The sequence below is a fragment of the Herpailurus yagouaroundi genome, unplaced genomic scaffold (genome assembly GCF_014898765.1).
Source record: "Herpailurus yagouaroundi ecotype Mexico unplaced genomic scaffold, PumYag 355, whole genome shotgun sequence".
Lineage (NCBI taxonomy): Eukaryota > Metazoa > Chordata > Mammalia > Carnivora > Felidae > Herpailurus > Herpailurus yagouaroundi.
The window spans coordinates 2038891-2061844 of NW_024412572.1; the positions used below are offsets into that span (position 1 = coordinate 2038891).

The following is a 22954-nucleotide window of genomic DNA, read 5'->3' on the forward strand; positions in this document are numbered from 1 at the left end:
TTTCTTTCTTTCTTTCTTTCTTTCTTTCTTTCTTTCTTTCTTTCTTTTCTTTCTCTGTCTCTTTCTTTCTTTTCTTTCTTTCTTTCTCTCTCTTTCTTTCTCTTTCTGTTCTCTTTCTTTCTTTCTTTATGAGAGAGAGCGAGCGCATGCGCACACAAGTGAGAGGGTGAGAGGGACAGAGAGTGAGAGAGAGAGAATCCCATGCTGTCAAAACAGACCTCAATGTGGGGCTTCATCTCACAAACTTTAAGATCATGATGTGAGCTAAAATTGACAATCAGACGCTTAACTGACTGAGCCACCCAGCTGTCCCAAGTGCAGTTCCTTTTAAAGAAATACTGTTCCTCAAAAGTTAACTCTAGAGGTGCCAGGTGGCTCAGTCAGTTAAGCGTCCAATTCTTGGTTTCAGCTTAGGTCATGATCTCATGTTTTGAGTTTGAGCTCCATGTTGGGCTCTGCGCTGACAGTGCAGACCCTGGTTGGGATTGTCTTTCTCCCTCTCTCTGCTCCTCCCTTGTGCTCCCACACACACTCTCTCAAAATAAATAAATAAACACACACAAAAAAAGTTAACTAACTCTAGGGGCACCTGGGTGGCCCAGTCCGTTGGGCATCCGATTTTGGCTTAGGTCATGATCTCACAGGTTGTGAGTCTGGGCTCTGCACAGGGCTCTGTGCTGACGACTCAGAGACTGGAGCCGGCTTCAGGTTCTATGTCTCCTTCTCCCTCAAATATAGGTAAAACATTAAAAAAAGCAAAACAAAACAAAAAAACCAATGGGGGTGCCTGGGTAGCTCAGTCAGTTAAGCATCCGACTCAGTTTTGGCTCAGGTCATGATCTCACGGTCTGTGAAATGGAGCCCTGCGTCGGGTTCTGTGCTGACAGTGCGGAGCCTGCTTGGGGTTCTCTCTCCCTCCCTACCTTATTCTTTCCCCCTTCCCGGCCCATGCTGTCTCTCAAAATAAGTAAATAAACTTAATAAAAATAAATACATACATACATACATACACACATAAATAAGTTAACTCTAAACCTAAAAAGATCATTAGAGAAAATCTCACTCTTTCACATACTTGTAACTAGCCTTGGCAAGCAACTGATGGATGTGTTCTTTCACGTCTTCGGTGGTCTCTGTACTAGCAATCACCACAGGAATCTCCTCTTCTTCCTGGGGAAGCTTTAGCAGCTGCTGCAGGGTAGACCTCAACTCTGGCAGCATGGCTTCCCACTCCTCCTCTGGGTCCAGCACTGCAGCTGAATGAGAAAGTCTCACTTAGACTCTTGGAGTTTCTGATGGCAGGGAACAGGATGTCTAGGGTGAGGATTCCTACACAGTAACTACTTACAAGCAGCTGCAGTTCGCCTCTGGGCCCTCATCTCTTGTAATTTCTGGGTTTCCTTCTGCAGTGGTCCAGCAAGGTCAGTGTCACTAAGCTACCAAGGTAAAATGAATATCAGGGTCATTAAGTCACATAATTTCATTCCTGTTTCCATTTATTCTTTCTCTTTTGGGTAGATCAAGCCTACTTACCTTGCAGGAAAAGGGATTATTGGCAAGAAAACTGGCCAGCAGCTGAATGGCATTTTTACATACTAGCACTGACTTGTCTGCCAGACGTCCCACTGCTAGGGCCACCACTGCTTGGAAACGTGTCAAGGGGAGAGCCTATGTGGGGTAGGAAGAGAAGAATGAGCTCACGTACCACATCATCCATTCTGTTCATCATACTCAAAATGTTCTTGAAGTACACTATATGTGAGCTACCTACTCACTCTAAAGAAACTTTTCTATGGGATATAAAATAGTTACTCTTTGTCGTGGTTAAGACACAGTATAGTCCTTAAATGGAGCCAGGCATCCTTGTCCTTGGTAGAGGAAGACCTTTATTACTGGTAGTAAGAATGTGAATTCTAGACTCTTCTGTGGGACACGGGATTCCTCTTTTCTCCAGCCTGTCTACAGAATACTGTTATGTCTTTATCATGCAGAAGGCTATTCACCTTCTGCTGGACGATTCGGGTAAAGAGCTGCAAAACACGGCTCCGCACAAAGGAGTTGACGTCGTGGCCATGGGCTTGCAAGGTGTCCAAGAACTGGTCTCTGGTGTCTCGGGCTGCTTCCTCCAGTTGATCACCATTCAGAACCTGCAGGACCATCTCCGCCATAGCTGCCAGCACAGCATTGCGCATCATGTAACTCTACGGGAGAAGTGGTCTGGTCTGAGGCTCCTCACTCCAATGCTAACTCTCCCTTCCCCAAACTCTTGGGCCTGTCCAGGCACAAAGAAGAGGTGAGGCCTTAAGTTAAGGGTAAGCTTGCTTCACTCTGACTTTTTCTGGTCAGTTGCCTAGGTATCCACTCCTGAGATCAATGGAAGGGGCCTTGTCTGCTTGAGAATATAGGGACAAAATAAACAAGAACCCCCATTTTTTTCCCATAAGGCTCATCACATCTGTATACGTTTAAAAAGCATTAATTTCTACCTTTCATCTGAAGCTTCAAAGCCTTTGATCCATCCTAATAAAACACCCCCTTCCCTCCCACTCCTTCTTGCATTTTACTGACAAAAGAATGAAACACAGAGAAGCACAAGTCAGCCCTAGGGTGCCATGCAAGTCCACTGCAGAATGTGAGGAACAGGGGTTGGGGTTTTTACCAGGCCAAGAGCCAGAGAATGGAATCTTGCACAAGAAGTTATAATACACTAGATGACCTAGGAGACTATCTTTGTCCTTGACATTGACCCGGGATGCCCTGCATCAGTGCGGGAGGCAGCCAGGCAGAAAGAATTGAGAGTGGCACTGTTCAGAGAGTGCAGGCAAGCTCTATGGTAGGAAGAATGGAAGGAGCTTCATCCTGATGAATGGAAGGGACTCAGAACGATGGCCGAGTGACTCTCACTAGACCTAAGGCATGGAATTGCCATCCCCTTACCAGGCGTGGATAAAACCGGTTGATACTGAAATGGAGATTAACAAATGGCTCTTTAGTCAATAAACTCTATCTGCTTCTCTGTAGGAAGAAACTGCCACCAAGTTATGCTTAGACACCTTGACTTCACGGGAAAGCCATCTTCTTGTTATAAGAAACAGCCTTAAAATTCCCAGAAGAACCTGAGATTCCCAGGGGACCACTTACCTCTCCATCCAGATGATCCAGCAAAATGCACATGCTGGACATCAGGATGGCTGGGATGTGTTCTGCTAGTTCTGTCAGAAAAGCTGCAAAGCCCTTTGCCCCTGAGGGGTCCCGACTCAGCTCCTGGGGACACTTCTGTCCAATCTCTCTGTGCAGGAAAGAAAGCACAGCCACAGCAAGATAATTCAGTTCCCAGTAAGGGAAGGGAAGTCAGCTATCTAAAATCTAAAGAAACCTAGTATGTACAGAGAACGCATTTCTAATCTTTCTTTTATCTTCCCCCTGAGGGAGATGAGAATCAGAAACTTAGACAAGAGTCACCTTACAATCTCTCCCACGATGCTCTTCATTCCATAATCAGTTGCCCACAGACTCACAGCCGCCACCAGTACTGGTGCCAGGTGTTCAAAGTGCTGCAGCATCTGGATGATCTTCACAGTGGCACCTGTGGAAATACTACACGTGAGAAATTACGGGCAAAATGGAAACCGCGGGGCAAGGCAGAGGGCTAACTTACTGAGCATATGATTATAACGTGTCAAGGCGACACCAAGCAGGCGTGTTATAGCTTCCCGGGTGGGGCGGTTCTTCTGGTGACTAATGGTGGGGTTCTCCAGGAGGCGGTAGCAGCAGCCAGTAACCAAACTGAGAAAAGGAGGGAGGGAGATGATGAAGTCAGCTGTGTGGATTCATCTATACTGGGGCCCTGCCGCTTTCATTCTCCTTCTCCTGCCCCAAAGTCAGGGTCTTCTAGCTTTCTTCATTCTTTTGATCACCGTCTACACCAAGGTGCTTTGCTTTGCCGACTCTAGATAGGTGCTCTGTCCTTCAAGATTACCAACCTTCAACCAGTTATACTTATACAGAACCCAAATAGATGATAAAGGGTAGGAGAAAGTGACCAATGACTTCCCATGGTTAAACATCATGGTTAATTCAGTTCTTATCTGGGTTGACCTTTTAGGTGCACTGGATGCAGCTGACCACATTTCTCCTGGAAACACACTTCATGTGGCTTCCCAGATGCCAGACTCCCTTCCCCAGAGTACAGTAAGGATTTCTGCTCTCCTCTAGCTATGCTTACTGATTTGGTAATCTCAGACTTGGGGCATAAATACCATTTATATAAATACACTGACTGCCCAAATGGGTACCCTATCTCAGACCTCCCTCTCATGCTCCAGACTTGCACATTCAACATCGGAATCAGACAACATTGCTTGGATGTCTGATAAGGACCTCAATCTTTGTATCCTCTCTTTGTATTCAAACTTTGAACTCTTTTTTTTAAGCATTTTAAAAAAGTTTATTTATTTGAGAGAAGAAAGAGAAAGAAGCAGGGAAAGGGCAGAGAGAGAGAGAGAGAGAGAGAGAGAGAGAGAGAGAGAATTGCAAGCAAGCTCCATGCTGTCAATGCGGAGCCCAATGTGGAGCTTGAACTCACGAACCGTGAGGTCATGATCTGAGCCGAAATCAAGAGTCAGCTGCTTAGCTCCCTGAGCCAACCAAGCATCCACCCCTGCCTCTTTTTATGTTTATTCTGAAAGCTCAGGTCAAAACCCTGAGTGAGTCATCCTTGACTGAACTCTCCCTCAAACTTCATACACCTCTGTCAGATTATCCTGTAAGCTCTACCTTAGGGAAAAAAGTACGGAGTCCATCCACTTCTCCCCATATCCACTGCCACTCTTGGGTCTAAGCTACCATCATCTCTTGCCCAAGTTACTGCAACAGCCTCCTAACTGGTCTCCTGCTTTCTTCCTTTCCTTTCATAGTCTGTTTCAACACAACAGCCAGGATGATCCTGTTAAAGCCCTAGTCAGACCACGTCACTGCCCTGCTCAGAAACCTTGAGTGGCCCCATCTCACTCTGAGAAAATGCAAAGTCACCATGATGGCCAAGGATCTGCACAGTTGGCTCCCCACTGCTTCTGGGATTTCACAGCCTATCCCTTTCACCTGCTCAGCTGCCATGTCTCTTGCCTCACTGCTACCACCTGTACATGCCAGATATATGCCTTCCTCAGGGTTTTTGTACCTGCTGTTCCGTTCCTCACCCTTGTTTATTCCTCCATATTCTCGTGCCTCATACGGCCTCCTCTGGGTTTTTGCTCAAATGTCACCACCTCAAAAAGGCCTTGCTAGAACAGCTGATTTAAGATCACAACTCTCGGGGCGTCTGGGTGGCTCAGTTGAGCACCCAACTTCAGCTCAGGTCATGATCTCATGGCTTGTGAGTTCAAGCCCTACATTGAGCTCTGTGCTGACAGTTGAGCCTGGAGCCTGCTTCAGATTCTGTCTCTCCCTCTCTCTCTCTCTGTCCCTCCCCCGCATGCTGTTTCTTTCTCAAAGAAATCACAACTCTCTTCCATCAAACTCCCCATCCCCTCCTCTATTGTTCTCCACAGTCATAAAGTATAAAACAAACCATGTATTTTACTTACTTTAAAAATCATCTTCTGCTCTATAATATAAACTCTAAGAGGGCAGAAACTTATGTTTCTAGTGCCTGCAATAATACCAGCCATGCAGCCAAGAGATTCTCAATAAATACTATGTCATGAATGAGCAAATGGGCATTAAAGATAAGAAACTCATGGCAGTTTCTAACATTTGTTATCTACTTACTAACAATTCTATGTTATGAGTATACTTCTATGTCTCACATACAGAAGTGAGGCATGAAAGAAGTATTCAGAAAGAAGACATTATCTAGCAACAGAGCCCTCGTTCCTCACAGTTCACTATGACCATCTTAACCACCGACCTGACAAATTCCTCTTCAATTATTGAGTGGTTCCACAGGTGACGAATGTCCAGCTGGAGCAGCTGTGTTAGAAGCTGAAGAATTGGTTGCCTCTCTTCTTCCCAGTCAAAGCCGTGGGCGGCCTTGGCCCGGGTTTTCTTCCCCTAAAAAAAGGATCATGCATACATTTAGGGAAAAATAAGGAAGACAAATCAGGTCAAAATCTGCTAGTCTGAGTGCCCAAACTGTCCAGTATTGAGATAAGGTAGAAACTAACACAGCAGATGTATTACAAATTGTAAAATATAAAAGAGCTCCTTGTCAGGGCAGGATATGCTGTGATATTTTTGAGTACTTCCTCATAAATCCTAAAAAAGGACAGACAGGATTCCCAGAATTGTTGGATTCTCTTCTTTCCCACTGACCCCCTGATCTCCCCAGGCCCCATGTTGAGTGAGCCAGGAACTCCAATTACCTTCCCAAGGTCCAGGTCCATGAGGCTTGTCTGGCTGCTCATGGTCTCAAAGGATTCCACGAGGCGTATCAGAGCATAGCAGTTCATTTTCAGGGCATTTAGGTGGGCGCTCCTATCTGACACACTCAGAGCTGCATCATCCAGGACAGTGGGAAGTTCCTGGGAATGACGGGATACCACTGCAAGGGGCAAAGTCCGGAGTCGGCTTTGTTCACTTTCCTCATCTGCTCTGGCTTCCAAACACCCAGCATCAGCAGCCATCAGATTACCAAAGATCTGTGTTTCATCTCTCAGTGGCCACAACACAAGCCAAGTCCTTTGGGACCCCTGACCCCGACACGCTGAACACGCCCTGTCCCCACTCTCTCAGGCCAGCTACCTCAGTTTCTCCTTGGCAACTGGAAGAACTACCTCTATTAAAGAGAGGCAGTTCAAAAGTAGGAAATATTTCTTGTTGGTCTGCCCTTACAGCGAACACACACAACTCTGTATTGTCCACCAAGATTACAGACCTTAATAGGTCAAAGGTCCCCGGGCTTAGCCAAACCAACTGAATCACCACAGCCTTGATATCATCACGTGGCTGATAAAATGTAGGAAACAGTAAACAAACAGACAACAACAAACACCTTCCATCCCCTACCCCCTGACCCATAAACACCTTTCATCAGGAATTCCAGAGTATCTTCCTTGAGGCCAGGATCTATACTTCGAAAGTGACTATGAGGGAAAGAAAGTGTGGGGGGTGAGATAGGAAACTGCAGAGCCCATTCTAGATCAGATCAAACCTGAAGAATCTAAGACTTAAACACATCTGTGAAATTGCTCAACTGGTGTGAAGTTGGGGTCAATGCTCATTAGTAGAATTATCAGCACCCCGAACCTTTATCAGTGAACCTATAATTTGGAATTTCAGGACTAACATGCAACGTTAAGGTAAACAGCCACTAGTTCTTACGGCACCAGCCAGATGCGTTCTACTTACTGTAGAATGCTGTAGACAGTATCAAAGTGCTCCAGCATTGCCAGGGGCCCCTGAGCTCGGAAGGCAGCCTGAAATGCTACAAAGATGAAAGAAACGAATCAACGCAGAGGGGAGATGCCTTGTTGGTAAATTCCATTCATGGCAGAAAATCCAGTTAATCACTTTTACTGCTTGAATACCAAAAAGAGACAGTTCATTTCAATGTAACCTATTATGGTTTTTTTAATTGTGAAATGACAAAAAGTGGCAAAAACAATACAGAGTTCTTGTACTTTTCACTCTGATGATGTTAACATCTTCTATAACCACAGTACAAGAGTCTATAAGAAATCAACATGAACTCAATGCTATTAATGAATCTACAGACGTTATCTGAATTGTTAGTTCTTCTATTTATGTCCTTTTTCTGGTCCAGGATCCAATCCAGGATCCCACAATGCATTCAGTTGTCATGTCTCCTTAGTCTCCTCCCATCTTTGTGTTTCACAATCTTGACACTTTTGAAGTATAGTATTCAGTTATTCTGTACAATGTCCCTCAGTCTGAGTTTGTTTGCTATTTTCTCATGATTAGATTGAGGTTATGTATTTTTGGCAGAATGACCACAGAAGGGAGCCTCCTATCAAAGCATCACACCAAGAAGTACATGGTATCAATGTCTTATTACTATGTTAACCTTGATTACCTGCTAGTGTTCGCCAGCCATCTCCTCTGTAAAGTTACTATTTTCCTCTTTTGTAGCAAATAAGTATCTTGTTAGGGAGATACTTTGAAAATGTACAAATATCTTGTTTCTCCTCACATTTTGCCCACGAATCTGTCCATGATTCTTGCCTGCCACAGTTATTACTGAGGTGTTAGTAAACACTTTGACTTTTCTTTTTTCTTTCTTTCTTTTTAAAAAGATTTTAAAGTAATCTCTATACCCAACATGGGGCTCGAATTTACAACCGAGATCAAGAGTTGTATGCCCTGCCGACTGAGCCAGCCAGGTGCCCCTATATGGTGATTTTTCTATCTCCATTATTCCTTCTACACTTACTAATGGGAATGCCATTCTAAGGATGAGCTGTCCCTTTCCCTCTGGTTATTTATTCAAATTGGAATAGACTCACGGTTATTTCCTTTATTCCATTTTAATGCATTCCTACTACTATTTATTTTGTTGCTTAAATGATCCCATGCTTGACCACTGGGAGGTCCTTCAACTTGGCCTGCCTGCAGTCTTTTCAACGTGGTCCCTTCACTTTTGCTCTCTTACTTCCTGGTATAAGATATTCCAGGCTCATCTTGTACTTTCCTTGGCCCAGTTCTGCAATCAACCATTCTCAACAGAGTCCTCATTTCTTTTGTGGAAGTATGGCATGTAGAAACCAAGTTCTAGGCACTAGTTAGGCTTACTGCTATTGCACTGTATCATTGGTTTTAGGTCCTCTCAGTAGAGAATAGCAGGACATGTACGTGTATATACATACATACCTGTCATATCTGTTTTGATCTGTTTATATATTAAAAATGAGTTAATTTACATATTTTACTTAACCCTAGTATACACATAAAGCAGTTTTAGAATTGCTAACCCATATTCCTATAAAAAAATATTTTACTAACTCAGCTTACAATAATTGTGTAAAGTTCTTTCTTCTAGAGTATATACACAATTACTTTTTTTTTTTTAAATTTGAGACAGCGAGCGAGCCCAAGTGGGGGAGAGAGGCAGAGGGAGAGAGACAATTTTAAGATTCAATAAAAAATAAACATTCAAAGTATAATTAAAAAAAAAGAATGAGACACAAAGCACAAGCTCTTTTGTAATCCTTCTTCCCTATCAACAAACCTCTCTGCCAACATCTTCCCATTTTTTGCTGGAGTCTCAAGAGAAAAGCTAACCTGTCCCACTGCCCCAAAGATGTATCTCCTCTTTTTCACCTTTGGTTTTATCCTGTCCAGGAACTGCTCTTATTCTGCCAGCATGCTCAGGCCTCCCTTCTTTATATATTTATTTATTAAAAACTTTTTAAAAATGTTTATTTACTTTTGAGACACACACACACACACACACACACACACACACACACACACACACAGAACCTGAAGCAGGCTCCAGGCTCTGAACTGTCAGTGCAGAGCCCACCATAGGGCCTGAACTCACAAACCATGAGATCATGACCTGAGCCGAAGTCAGACACTTAACCTGACTGAGCCACTGAGGAGTTCCTTTATATTTTTATGTTTTAAAGTTTAATTTATTTTGAGAAAAAGAGAGCATGAATGGGGGAGGGGCAGAGAAAGAGGGAGACAGGGAATCCCAAGCAGGCTCTGAACCGCCACTGTAGAGCCTGACACAGGGCTCCAACCCACCAACCAAACCCTGAGATCACAACCTGAGCCAAAATCAAGTCAAACACTCAACTGACTGAACCACACAGGTGCCCCAGGACTCCCTTCTTTAAAACAAAACAAAAACACTCAATGCCTTTCATTTGACTTTGCTATCATATCCCTTTTAAGATTTATTTATTTTTGAGAAAGACAGAGTCGCAAGTGGCGGAGGGGCAGACAGAGGGGGAGGCACAGAATCAGGAGCAGGCTCTAGGCTCCAAGCTGTCAGCACAGAGTCTGACTCAGAGCTCGAACTCACGAAGCATGAGATCATGACCTGAGCTGAAGTCGGATGAATGAGCTACCTAGGGGCACGTGGATATCCCTTTTAAATTGTGTCTCCTCTTTCAATTTCCTGATCTGTTTGTGGGATTTATCAACCTAACAAATATTCTCTCAAATATTACCAACTACCTATTTTTTTTTATTACAACTAATGATTTTCTTGGTCCATATATCTGTTTAATTCTTTGAAGCATTACCTACTGATCTAGTCTAGAGTCAGACTGCTAATTTAGGTTTATATTCGGCTTGAACATTTACCAGGCCAAGCTACTTAGCTTACTAAGTCTGTTTCCTCTTCTCTAAGTGAGGAATAATACAAGATTGCACATCATAGGGCTTTTCAGAATTTTTTGGTAAAGGTTAAGTAGAAATAATCCTGTGAAGCAGTCAGAATAATACTTAGCACACAGTGTAACTCAGTATATGTAATTTATTTATCACTCTCTTTTTTATTTTTAAAAAAAAAATTTTTTTTCAACGTTTTTTATTTATTTTTGGGACAGAGAGAGACAGAGCATGAACGGGGGAGGGGCAGAGAGAGAGGGAGACACAGAATCGGAAACAGGCTCCAGGCTCTGAGCCATCAGCCCAGAGCCTGACGCGGGGCTCGAACTCACGGACCGCGAGATCGTGACCTGGCTGAAGTCGGATGCTTAACCGACTGTGCCACCCAGGCGCCCCTAAAAAGAACTCTTAAAGTGAGTAATTATTCATTTAAAAAATGATGCATTATAATAACTGAAGAACAATTTACTACACTGTGCAGCCTGTGCAATTGGTGACGCATATATCAACACTATATGGAGAGAATAGTCTATCTCCACCATAGTGGATTCTGTTGACTTGCCAGCTACTGGTTGACCTCCACACTCTGCGTTCTTCGCTTACCAAATGGTGATATGTCTGGGTTTAGGGAGGCTCCTAGATAATAATCTTTATCAATTTAGACAATCTGGGTAAATCTGTATCCCTTATCAGTAATTAGTTCAGGGAAATAGGCAAAATCCAATTCTGGCTAGGTCTGTTGGGAGGCTTCTGGTAAAGTTTTAAAAAAAGAAAGAAGTATACTACTTCTTTACTACTTCTGTACATAAGAGCAAGGAGCTGGCATCTAGCAACCATCATGGCCAAGAGGAGACAAGCTGGAGTTAAATTATCAAGCTGCTGCATTAACCAACCCTTCTTGTTATAGAAGATAATAAATGAAGTAGGCTATTATCCCTATCTTAACAGATGAGGAAACAGGTACAGACAGAATAAGTAACTTGTCTAAGGTGAGAGTGGTAGAGCCAGTATTCAAATTCAGATAGCTTGGCTCCAGAATCTTAATCTCTACTCTATGTACCTCTCTAAAACAACTTGAAAGACCACTTCCAAGAAGTATAGTAACATTACAAGGTCTTAGTGATAATGTATAAATTGCCTTGTTCATCTGTAGGTTTCAACAGATAACTGTATTGTGCATATACTGTTCAGTGTTGTAGGTGTACATATTTTTTCTTATTATTGCACACCCCTGGAAACAAGAGATCTAGACTCTAAGAAAGTACTACCTGAAACAGGTCAGGTCAAGTCCCATACATTCTGAGAAAGCTACCTTTTCCTGTAACTTTTAAATCCATCAGAACTTAGTTTTGGCACATGGTAAGAGGTAAAGATCTAAAATAAGTTTTTCTCCAAAGAGTAGCTGCATACACCAAGACTGTTTTTTGAATGATTGAGAAAAGGAGGTCAATGTGGACACTCTTCATGTAATACATCCCAAGCAATGCTAGGAAGAAAACCATGAATAGGAAAGATGGGTTCTTTCCCCGCATGGAGCTTAGCAGTGTAGTGCAAAAGGCCAATAATATAATTACATGGGAGATGGCTGTTTTGAAGGGCCAGGCACAGTAGCCGCTACGAAGTCTTACCTCTAAGCTGTGCTGGAAGATGTCGGATGGACAGTACCTCTTGCACTACATACTGATTCACTCCTCCACTTTTCAACAACTCCTCTGGGGCTAAAGGCAGATGGAACTCATACAGCTGGGGACACATCTTTCTCCCACTGGCTCACAGGGCTGGAAACCAAACAGCAAACAGATCAAGATCTGTACCTAAGGACTGTCTTTTTAATCTGGTTCTATTATTCCTCCACCCTCAGATATATGACGCTTATATCAAACTTATACCACGGCGGTAACGTTATCTTAAGAGGACGTGAGGCAACCCTGGACTAGTCCAGGATTCTAGTCCAGAATCTAATTCTAGTTGTGACTCTGCTATTTGGTTATGTCACTTACCCCCCTGAACCTCATCTGCACAACAGAGTTACTAATCTGATTATTTTCCAAAGTTGCTCTGAGGATCAAATGAGTCAAAAGACATGAGAATGTTTAAAGAAATACAAAGTGGCAGGGCACCTGGGTGGCTCAGTCGGTTGAGCGTCCGACTTCGGCTCAGGTCATGATCTGGTGGTTTGTGGGTTCGAGCCCCGCATCGGGCTCTGTGCTGACAGCTCAGAGCCTGGAGCCTGCATCAGATTCTATGTCTCCCTCTCTCTCTGCCCACCTGCCACCCCCCCCCCCCCGTCACATTCTGTCTCTCTCTCCTTCAAAAATAAATAAACATTAAAAAAAATACAAAGTGGCATATCAATGCATCAAGTTAGCATTTCCATTTTAACGGACATTTCCATTTTTATGCACTGAGAGAAGGCCTCACTCAAGGCTAGGGCAGTGGGCCAGCATGGACTAGTGCGTGTCCTGGCTCCAGAATGGGAGAGTATTAACATTTAACATCTGTTTACTCTGTGTCACGTTCTTATTAGGCTATTTGAATATATCATATCTGATCTAGTTCTTCGAATGCCAATCTCATGGAATGCATGATAACACAACCCTATTTACAGATGAGGAAACTGAAGCTAAAAAAAAAAAAAAAGGTTAACCGATTTGCCCATATTCCGCACGGGTCTGTTAAAACTTACTGTTTCTACCACATCTTACCGCCAGAATTACGCCTAATATCGCATCACACTGCCCCATCCCCAACCTTCCCAGTCTTTCATTCCCCGCTGCCCATTAACACCACACCTCAGAAAAGAACTTCACCCGCCGCTCCTCCGACTCAGGACGTGGGGCCGAAATGAAGGAAAAAACACGGACTGCACAATACGCACCAATCAGCACCGCAGCACTCAAGCGGGCAGAGAAACCGGCCAATCCCCGGCAGGCGGAGGCAAAGACCCGCCTCTGAGCCAGGCGCCGCGCGGGCAAAGCCACAAAGGTGGAGTTCAAATCTCAACCGCCGTTAGGAGGCCAATCGCGTCACTCTCTGCAGAGACCCGCCAATCACATCTCAGGAGCCTGGAAGCCAGACGCGCCGCCAGGGGCGGGGCAGGGTCTAGATCCCCTGTCCACCTCCCCTCGTCTCGCGGCTGCCTCATTCTGCCGCCCTTTCAAGCTAGGCGGTGATAGCGCCCTTGGGCTAGTGACCCACTCAGTCACCGCCCCGCCCTTCCCCCCCCCCCCCCGGGGCAGGAGGCAAGTCCAAGCCGGGAGTTAAAAGGTTTAGGCTCTAATCCATGTTCCGCCATCTCCTCTATGTGACGTCCAGCAGGTCACTTCACTCTCTGCGCCTCAGACTTCCTCCCCAGTAGAAAAGGGATAATAAATACAGCTACAACACAATACTGCTGTGAGGCACAGAAAAAGAGGTTTTGGGTTCCGGAGTTTGCACCTTCATCTCCCTCACAGTTGAGGGACGCCCCCAGGAAAGAGTGAGTTTCCTCGAAATTCAGTTTTGGGGCGTCCTGGGCAACGACGAAATGAATCCCTCTGCTCTTCCGACTCTCCAAGACTTCGGCGGGCGAACCGGAAGCACCTGGGCGGGGTGGGAAGGGAGGGAGGGGTTTCAAGGCCTCTGTACACCGGAACTTGGAGGGTGGGGTTTGTGGCTGGGGAAGGAGGAGCCAAGACGGGTCTGGCTGCGGGAGGTACCTCGATGAGACCCAAGATGGCTCCTTCCGTCTAGTGTCCTGTGAGGCTGGCGCGGAAGGTCCCTGTCAGCTCCTCGAAGGTCACGCGTGACCCTACTCTTATGCTTGTGTGGTTGCTGTTGTAAGGGAAGAGACGAGAGCAATGGCAGGGAGCCTCTCTTTGGGGGCAGGCAGGGTCCTATGGGGCCGGGTGCCCTTATCCTGCAGAAGCTTCTCTCTGGGTAAGTGGCTGATGTAGAAATTGCCCTGAAAACTGCTTGTCAGTAAGCGGCTCAGACTCATTCCCTTTCTTCCCCGTCCCTAGGTATTCCCGGAATGTTCCACGTAAGGCTCACCCTCCCGCCTCCCAAAGTGGTTGATCGTTGGAACGAGAAGAGGGCTATGTTCGGGGTGTATGACAACATCGGGATCCTGGGTAAGATTCGATTCCGTGGTACAGAATTTCAGAGTAATTTTTCACGTAAGATTATCTTTTTTTCCCCCCCACCAGTGTACGAATGGTACCATGCTCAGTAATAAGAGCCGACACTTAACGTGCGTCTTCTGGTTGTTTTGACGCTGTTCTGAGTGCACTACATGTATTAATCCTTACAGTAAGGGTTGTTTTTTGTTTTTTCAGTTTACAGGTAAGGAAACTGAAGCACAGAGGGGTTAAGTGATTTTTTTCCAATGCTAGTAAATGGCAGTGCCAGAATTTGAACCACAAGCAGTCTGGCTCCAGGGTCTGTGCTCTTGATCGTGTAGGTGCTGCTTGTCTGTAGACGCAGCTCAGGAAAATGCAACTGCATGCTGAAGGCTTAGCTGGTGGAGGCTGTGTTCGTTGCCTCTTGTCTGGGAACTAACGTGTTCTCTCACATTACACAGGAGACTTTGAAATGCACCCCAAAGAACTGATCAGGGGCCCCAGATGGCTTAGAGGCTGGAAGGGGAATGAATTGCAACGTTGTATCCGAAAGAAGAAAATGGTTGGAAATCGAATGTTCCTTGATGACCTGCACAACCTTAACAAACGCATCAGCTACCTCTACAAACACTTTAACAGACATGGAAAGTACCGGTAGAAGAGAAAGCTGGGAACTGTGGAAGAGACACATCTGTCACGGGGGGGGACAGTACTTTTCCCTTTGGGATTTGTATGCTCTCTAATAAAATGGGGCTTCTTTGGAATCTGTTTTCTGCTCTTTATTTTACTCTTACATTTTATTTTACTCTAGATGCTACTTTTATTCATTCAAGTAGACTATGAACTCTGGCTCATCCATCCATAAGTCTTAGGTTTGGACTTCACCACTTGCCCATTGCAGACTAGCTATATTTTTAGCCTTTAAAAAAGAAAAGGGGGTGGGGGCGCCTGGGTGGCTCAGTCAGTTAAGTGTCTGACTTCAGCTCAGGTCATTGATCTTGTGGTTCGTGGGTTCCAGCCCCGCATCCAGCTCTGTGCTGACAGCTTGGAGCCTGGAACCTGCTTTGGATTCTGTGTCTCCCTTTCTCTCTGCCCCTCCTCTACTCATGCTCTGTCTTTCTCTGTCTCTCTCTCTCTCTCTCTCTCAAAAATAAATAAACATTAAAAAAAAAAAAAAGAAAGAAACGGGGCACCCGGGTGACTCAACTGGTTGAGCCTTGGATTCTTGATTTCTGCTCAGGTCCTGATCTCACAGTTCATGAGATTGAGCCCCTAATGGGGCTCTGCGCTGACGTCGTGGAGCCTGCTAGAGATTCTCTTGGCCACTCCCCTGCTCTCAAAATAAATAAACTTTAAAAAAAAAAAAAAAGAAAAAGGAAATTGTTGGCACTTTTTGACATTTAGCTTTTCATGTATCGAAAGTGGTAATTTCTTATTGCTTCATAATGCTGTTATCTTTTTTTTTTTTAATTTTTTTCAACGTTTTTTATTTTTGGGACAGAGAGAGACAGAGCATGAACGGGGGAGGGGCAGAGAGAGAGGGAGACACAGAATCGGAAACAGGATCCAGGCTCTGAGCCATCAGCCCAGAGCCCGACGCGGGGCTCGAACTCACGGACCGCGAGATCGTGACCTGGCTGAAGTCGGACGCTCAACCGACTGCACCACCCAGGCGCCCCCATAATGCTGTTATCTTAAATGTATGTTTGAAAACATTTTCACACTGGAATGAAATGTAACAAAATTATGCTTGTTCATTATTTTCATCAAAAATATTGGGTACTTTTTCTAAGTTGAGAAATGCAAGAAAAAATGTAATAGATAACATGGTTTCCTAGTTAGGGGATAAAGATATATTCTCACATGTACACTTTATTTTTTTTTTTTTTAATTTTTATTTTTCAACGTTTTTTATTTATTTTTGGGACAGAGAGAGACAGAGCATGAACGGGGGAGGGGCAGAGAGAGAGGGAGACACAGAATCGGAAACAGGCTCCCGGCTCTGAGCCATCAGCCCAGAGCCCAACGCGGGGCTCGACCCCACGGACCGCGAGATCGTGACCTGGCTGAAGTCGGACGCTTAACCGACTGCGCCACCCAGGCACCCCTCACATGTACACTTTAATATGAGGTATTAAGTACCATATGAATGGTTTGCATACTAAGCCTGACTGATCATCAGAATCACGTTGGTAGTTTCACGATTTCAAAAGCCGGGTCCCTGCCCCCAAAGATTTGTGATCTGTAGAGCTGAGCTGAGTCTTGCACATCTACTTTTTTAAAAAATACATTAAAAAAAAATACATACAATGGAAATTTTTTAAATTACTGAAGGGTAATCAGGTAAAGAGTTTTCTCACGGCCTGTTTTTTTTTTGTGCTTTGCAGAGGCAACCACTATTTTTTTTTTTTTTTTTTTTAGTCCTTTGGACATAAACTGTACATGTATAATCATGTATTAACTGTATATCTCCTTTTGAAAAGAGGATTCTATTTATTTTTAGTTTTTATTTTTAATGAAAAGAGGATTCTATATACACCGTTCTATACCTTGCTTATTCACTTAATACAACCTGGATTGTTTTATATCCTCACATTCTATACCATAATGATTTAACTAGTTCCATTTTGATAGATATTTAGATTGTTTCCAGCCTTTTACTTTTTCAAAGCATGACTCCTAATTTTAGATAATTCTGATTGTAAAATCCCTCAGGCGATTTTCATTAACCATGTTTAGAAACCACTGGTGATAAATGATCTAAATAAGAGATTGTATTTGGTCTAATCAGGAGAGGCTTCCTAGAAGAGGCTGGATTTCAGCAAAGAAATAAGTGGTAGAACATTTCAAGTGGGGAAGAGAAGAGTGATCAGTGGTGCATATGACCCAGCAAATCCACTCCTAAGTATATACCCACCAGAAATGAAAACATGTTCATACAAAAAGTGGTACATAAATGTTCATAGCATTGTTATTCATAATAGCAAAAAGAAACAAAGCAAATGTCTATCAACTGATACAGAAAATGTGGTATATTCATGCAATGGAATATTATTCAGCCATAAAAAAGAATGAGGTACTGATACATCTAACAACATGAATGAACCGTGAAAACACTTTAATAAACCAAAGAAGGCAGTCATAAAAGGCTTGTATTGTATTCATATCAAATGTCCAGAATAGGCAAACCTACAGAGACAGAAAGTAGATTAGTTATTGCCAGGGAATGGGATAAGGGATAGGGAATGAGAGATGACTGCTAACAGATACAAGGCTCTTTTAGGGATGGTAAAAATGTTCTGGAATTAGCAGTGATGGTTGCACGACCTTGTGAATACACTAAAAAACAATTGTATACTATATAATCATATGGTATATGAATTATATCTCAATTTTTAAAATGGTGTAGGAGACTTGATTTATTTCTAAATTAAGCTTTATTTTTAGAAAATCAAAGTAATGCATGCATATAGTTAATTAAAAAGAAGGGAAAGTCGTGTGACAAAAAGTCCCCTGCTTCACCTGTCTACCCTCCAAATTAGCTTCCTAGAATGAAAGGCTCTCACTTCTTTGAAATATTTTGGTATTTATTATCATAATTTGAAACAATATGCCCCACTGCTCTTTATGATTTATCAGCTTTAGACTTTATTAGCTTCCTGTTATGAAAGATGAAGATTTAGCCCAATGATTTAAAATAAAAAACCTGTTAAGCTAGGAACAGGAGGAAATTTCTTTAACTTGGTAAAGATTACATACTAGAGATCAACCACAAATATTTAATAGACATGTATTCCCTTTAAGATCTGTAATAAGACATAATAAGCTAAATAAGTCAGAAAAAGACAAATATATGATTTTTTTTTACAAATATATGATTTAATTTGTATGTGGAATTTAAGAAACAACAGATGAACATAGGGACAGGGAAGGAAAAATAAGGTAAAAACAGAGAGGGAGGCAAAACATAAGAGACAGTTAAATACAGAGAACAAACTGAGGATTGCTGAAGGGGAGACAGGTGGGAGGATGGGCTAAATGTGTAATGGGCATTAAGGAGGGCACTTGTTGGGATGAGCACTGGGTGTTATATGTAAGTGATGAATTACTGGGTTCTACTCCTGAAACAAATACTATACTGTATGTTAACAAAGTTGAATTTAAATAAATAAATTTTTTAAAAAGAAAAAAAAAAGATTAGTAACAAGACAAGGATGTGTACCATTCCTGTTGCACTTTAACTTAGTATTGAAAGTCCTAGTGAATGTCAAGAAAGAAAGGAAGAAAGAAAGGGAAAGAAAGAAAAAAAGAGTGGATATGAGGGTTGAAAGAATAGAGATCAAATTATGATCATTTTTTAAATATTTATCAAATTGTGATCATTTACAAATTATATGATTTTCATTGTCTAAAACAGGAATCTTTAAAAAACATATTTAATGTTGATTTATGTATTTTGAGGGAGAGAGAGCGTGAGCAGGGGAGGGGCAGAGAGAGAAGAAGAGAGAGAGAATCCCAAGCAGGGTCCACAGTGTCAGTACAGAGCCCAACGCAGAGCTTGAACTCACGGAGTGTGAGATCATGACGTGAGTTGAAGTTGGGTGCTTAACTGACTGAGCCACCCAGGCTCCCCTAAACATTTTATTTTTAAATAATCTCTGCTCAGTGTGGGCTTGAACTCATAACCCTGAGATCAAGATTCACATGCTCTACAAACCAAGTCAGCCAGGTGCCTTGGGACTTCAATATAAAAATTTTTGAAGAACACAATTCAACCCATAACAATAGTCTTTGGTGTCCCCAAGACATTCTTGTGCTTCTGTTGTTAGTTCTTGAAATTCATGATTCCTTATAGCTTCTATAGATTCTCCAGGTTTGATTTTGGAAGAGGAAGCCAGTGGCCTCTATTAGTTATCTTGTCAGGAAACTGGATTTACACTCTGCAATCCTCTCCTTTCTTGTAGCCCTTTCCCCATTCCTCTTCATCATAGTTTTATCAGCATTTTGGCTTAAATCAGTAGACAGTATTTACATTATTAGGACTATGTAAATATTGTTTACTACTTGGTGTACTGGGGGATAACTAGTGTTTCTTATTTAAAAATTCTGTATCTTGGGGCGCTTGGGTGGCTCCGTCGTTTCGGTATCTGAGTGGCTCAGGTCATGATCTCGTGGTTCATGAGTTTGAGCCCCACATGGGGCTCTCTGCTGTGAGCACTTCAGAGCCCACTTCAGATCCTCCGTTTCCCTCTCTCTCTGTCCCTCCCCCAATTTCTCATTCAAAAATAAATAATCATTTAAAAAAAGAAAAACATTTAAACAATAAAACCTCTATATCTTTATCGAGATACAATTCAAACAATCCAATGGATTTTAGTATATTCACAGAGTTGTACATCCATCATCATTTTGGAACATTTTCATCACTACTCCAAAACGAAATCCTATGCCCCTTAACTGTCACCCTCAATTCCCCCTCCCTCCCGGTTCTAGACAACCACAAACCCACTTTCTGCCCCTATACATTCTTGCCTATTCTAGATGTTTCATCTTAAATGGAATCATACCAGATTTCATCCTTTGTGACTGGCTTTTTAAATTTAGCATAGTGCTTTCAAGGTTCATCCATGTTGTAACATATATTAGTACTTCATTCCTTTTTATTACTGAATAATATTCCATTGTATGGATATACCACCTCATATTTATCCATTCATCAGTGGGTGGACATCTAGGTTGTTTTTACTTTTTGGTTATTCTTTTTTTTTTTTGGTTTTTTTTAAGTTTATTTTGCGAGAGAAAGAGAGCACAAATAGGGAGGGGAAGAGAGAGAAGGAGAGAGTCCCAAGCAGGCTCCACACTGTCAGTGTGGATCCTGATGTGGGGCTTGAACTCATGAACTATGAGATCATGACCTGAGCCGAAGTCAAGAGCCAGATGCTTAACCAACTGAGCCATCCAGGTGCCCTGTGGTTACTCTGAAAAATGCTGCCATGGACATTTGTGTAACAAGGTTTTGTGTAGACATTTTCATTTCTCTTGGGTATAAACCAAGGAGTGGAGTTGCTGGGTCACTCTATGGTAACTCTATGTTTAATTATTTGAGGAACTGCCAACTCTTTTCCAAACTGGCTGCATTATTTTGTATCTCTACCTGTGGTGTATGAAGGTTTAATTTCTCTACAGGCTTGTCACCATTTGGTATTCTTTGTTTTTTTTTTTTTTTCATTATAGCCATCCTAGTAGGCATAAAGTAGTGTCTCACTGTGGCTTTGATCTGTATTTCCCTGATGGCTAATGATATAGAGCATTTTTCTTGCGCTTTATTGGCCATTTGCTTATCTTCTTTTTGAGAAATGTTTATTTAGATCCTCTGTCCATTTTCAAATTTTTAAAATTATAATTGAGTTGGAAGAGTCCTTTATATATCCTAGATACAATTACCATATCAGATATCTGATTTGCAAATATTTTCTTTAATTCTGTGAATTCTTTTCATTGTCTTGATCACGTTCTTTGAAGCACAAAAGTTTCATAATTTGCTGATGCCCTGTTTATTTTTCTGTTTGCGGTTTGTGCTTTTGTTATCATATCTAGGAAATCATTGCTTAATCCAAGGTCATGAAGACATATAGCTATGTTTTCTTTTAAGCCTTATATAGTTTCAGCTCTTACATTTAATTTTTTGATACATTTTGATTTAATGTTTGTGTATGGTGGGAGGTAGCCATCCAAATTCATTCTTTTGCATGTTCACATCCAGTTGTCCAGCAGCATTTGTTGAAGAGACTATTCTTTCCCCCATTAAATGGTTTTGGCACCCTTGTTGAAAATCAATTGACATAAATGTAAAGTAACTTCTATTTCTTATTTAACTTTTTTTTTCTCAAGTTAATTGCCTCTTTTTCTTTTGTATAATTTTCTATGTATCTAGCTCTAATTTTTTTCCATATATCCCATCGGAACTGTTAAATACTTGTTCATATTATTTTTCAATTATTTATTATGTATTTATTTATGTTTATAATTTTTTTAAGTTTTATTATTTATTTATTTATTTATTTTGAGAGAGAGAGAGAGAGAGAGAGACAGCTTGAGGGGGGAGGGGCAGAGAGAGGGAGAGAGAATCCCAAGCAGGCTCCACACTGCCAGTTCAGAGCCTGACTCAGGGCTCGAACCCACGAACTGTGAAACCATGACCTGGGCTGAAATCATGAGTCCAACGCTTAACTGACTGAGCCACCCAGGTGCCCCTTATTTATTTATTTTTAAAGTTTTTATTTATTTATTTTGAGAGAAAGAGAGTGTTTATGCACGTGTGCATGAGTTGCGGAAGGGCAGAGGGAGAGGGAGAGAGAGAATCCCAAAAAGGCTCCGTGCTGTGAGCACAGAACTTGACCAGGGCTGGATCCCATGAAAGCTGAGATCAAGAGTCAGATGCTTAACCTACTGAGCTACCCAGGCACCCCTTACTTTTCAAATATTTAAACATGGCAGATACTTTATCAGTTTTTTTCTCTGGAGACTTTCCTGCAGTTTTTTTCCATCCTCTTGCTTCAGTCAGGACACATGGCACAGCTTCCATACCCAGGATTTTCTTTAAGCAGTTTTGTGTGTGGATCCAGCATTCCATTCCTTATATCTATTGCCTTTCTCTTTCCTGTTTGCCAGAGTGCATCTTGTAGTAGCCTACTTAAATAGAGAGGTAAGAATTTTGATAATGAAAGGAGTCTATATTCTTCTTTTGATATACATTGATCTTTTAAAAAAATTGATCTTATATTGGTAGTTAGATTGGTATGAAATTCTAGGTTAATGATATTTCTTCAGAATTTTAAAGACACTGCCACATTGTCTTCTATCTTCTAATACTGTATTGAGATGCTATTCTGATTCCTGTTCTTTCCCCCCCTCTTTTTGAATTTTTTTAGCTTCTTCTATTTTTTCCAAAATATTCCAATTTCATAAAAATGTGTCTTGATATGCTTCTTTTTTCTTTCGTTGTGTTGGGCACATAGCACACTGTTTAATCCAGAGAGACTTGTTCAATTCAGGAAAATTTTCTTTTATGTCTTTTAAATCTCTGTCTTATATCCTGTTTTCTCTTTTAGAATTCCTGTTAGTCAGATATTGGACTATTTGGCTTGATTTTCTAACTTTCTTTCTTACTTCCTATCCCTACCTCTGTTGGCTCTTGCTCTTGGACCTTTGTTCCTTATTTGTTTGCAATTTTTGACCACAATTTATATTTTTTGGAACTGTATCTGTGGAAATTCCCCAGGGCCTAGATCAAAGATGAGCTCATCCAGAGAGAATTGCATCACTTTTGCCAGGTGCTTGGTGGGACTGTCAACCTAGAATCACTTTAAATTCTTGCCATTTTGTTCTTAGGATCAACAAAAAATTCAGGCAGTAAAGCCACAGCTTGTGGTCATAAATTCTTTACTAGTGTTTACAAGAAAAAATAAAATAAAAAAAGATCTCCACTAGGTACCGAGGTTCCAGACAAGCAGTTTCCTATGAAGTCCCCTAGGGACAGCATGGGTGTTAGAATA

The 22954-nt window shown here is 42.1% G+C and overlaps 2 protein-coding genes and 1 non-coding gene across 9 annotated transcripts in view; 1 reads left to right on the top strand and 2 right to left on the bottom strand.

The window, feature by feature from the left end:
- NCAPD2 (non-SMC condensin I complex subunit D2) overlaps window positions 1-13847 on the bottom strand; it is a 27384-nt gene extending 13537 nt beyond the window's left edge. For 3 of the 6 annotated variants that reach the window (XR_005786750.1, XR_005786749.1, XM_040462656.1), the window contains exons 1-13: window positions 13092-13429; window positions 11928-12077; window positions 7348-7423; window positions 7024-7082; window positions 6363-6541; window positions 5909-6051; window positions 3659-3786; window positions 3463-3586; window positions 3142-3289; window positions 2004-2201; window positions 1534-1668; window positions 1349-1436; window positions 1076-1256 (exon numbers count right to left, since the gene is read on the bottom strand). Coding sequence is in view for 4 of the 6 variants with exons in the window: in XM_040462656.1 (XP_040318590.1) it covers window positions 1076-1256; window positions 1349-1436; window positions 1534-1668; window positions 2004-2201; window positions 3142-3289; window positions 3463-3586; window positions 3659-3786; window positions 5909-6051; window positions 6363-6541; window positions 7024-7082; window positions 7348-7423; window positions 11928-12054 (1586 nt within the window). In the remaining 2 variants the exon portion in view is untranslated. Of the gene's footprint in view, window positions 1-1075; window positions 1257-1348; window positions 1437-1533; window positions 1669-2003; window positions 2202-3141; window positions 3290-3462; window positions 3587-3658; window positions 3787-5908; window positions 6052-6362; window positions 6542-7023; window positions 7083-7347; window positions 7424-11927; window positions 12078-13004; window positions 13430-13737 lie in introns of those variants that run through there. The other 3 variants (XM_040462658.1, XM_040462657.1, XM_040462659.1) reach the window with 3 other exon arrangements.
- Window positions 6618-6946, bottom strand: LOC121022141 (small nucleolar RNA U85). Its single transcript, XR_005786832.1, has one exon. It is a non-coding gene; the product is annotated as a small nucleolar RNA U85 (small nucleolar RNA).
- On the top strand, window positions 13666-15163 carry MRPL51 (mitochondrial ribosomal protein L51). 2 transcript variants are annotated; one of them, XM_040462665.1, is made up of 4 exons: window positions 13666-13777; window positions 14123-14217; window positions 14301-14411; window positions 14861-15163. In XM_040462665.1, the coding sequence occupies exons 2-4, from the start codon at window positions 14139-14141 to the stop codon at window positions 15055-15057; spliced, it is 387 nt and encodes a 128-aa protein (XP_040318599.1). In that variant the 5' UTR covers window positions 13666-13777; window positions 14123-14138; the 3' UTR covers window positions 15058-15163. The 2 variants fall into 2 exon arrangements, with proteins under 2 accessions (XP_040318599.1, XP_040318598.1); XM_040462664.1 differs by lacking the exon at window positions 13666-13777 and having other exon boundaries at window positions 13960-14217.
- The last annotated feature ends 7791 nt before the right edge of the window (window positions 15164-22954 follow it).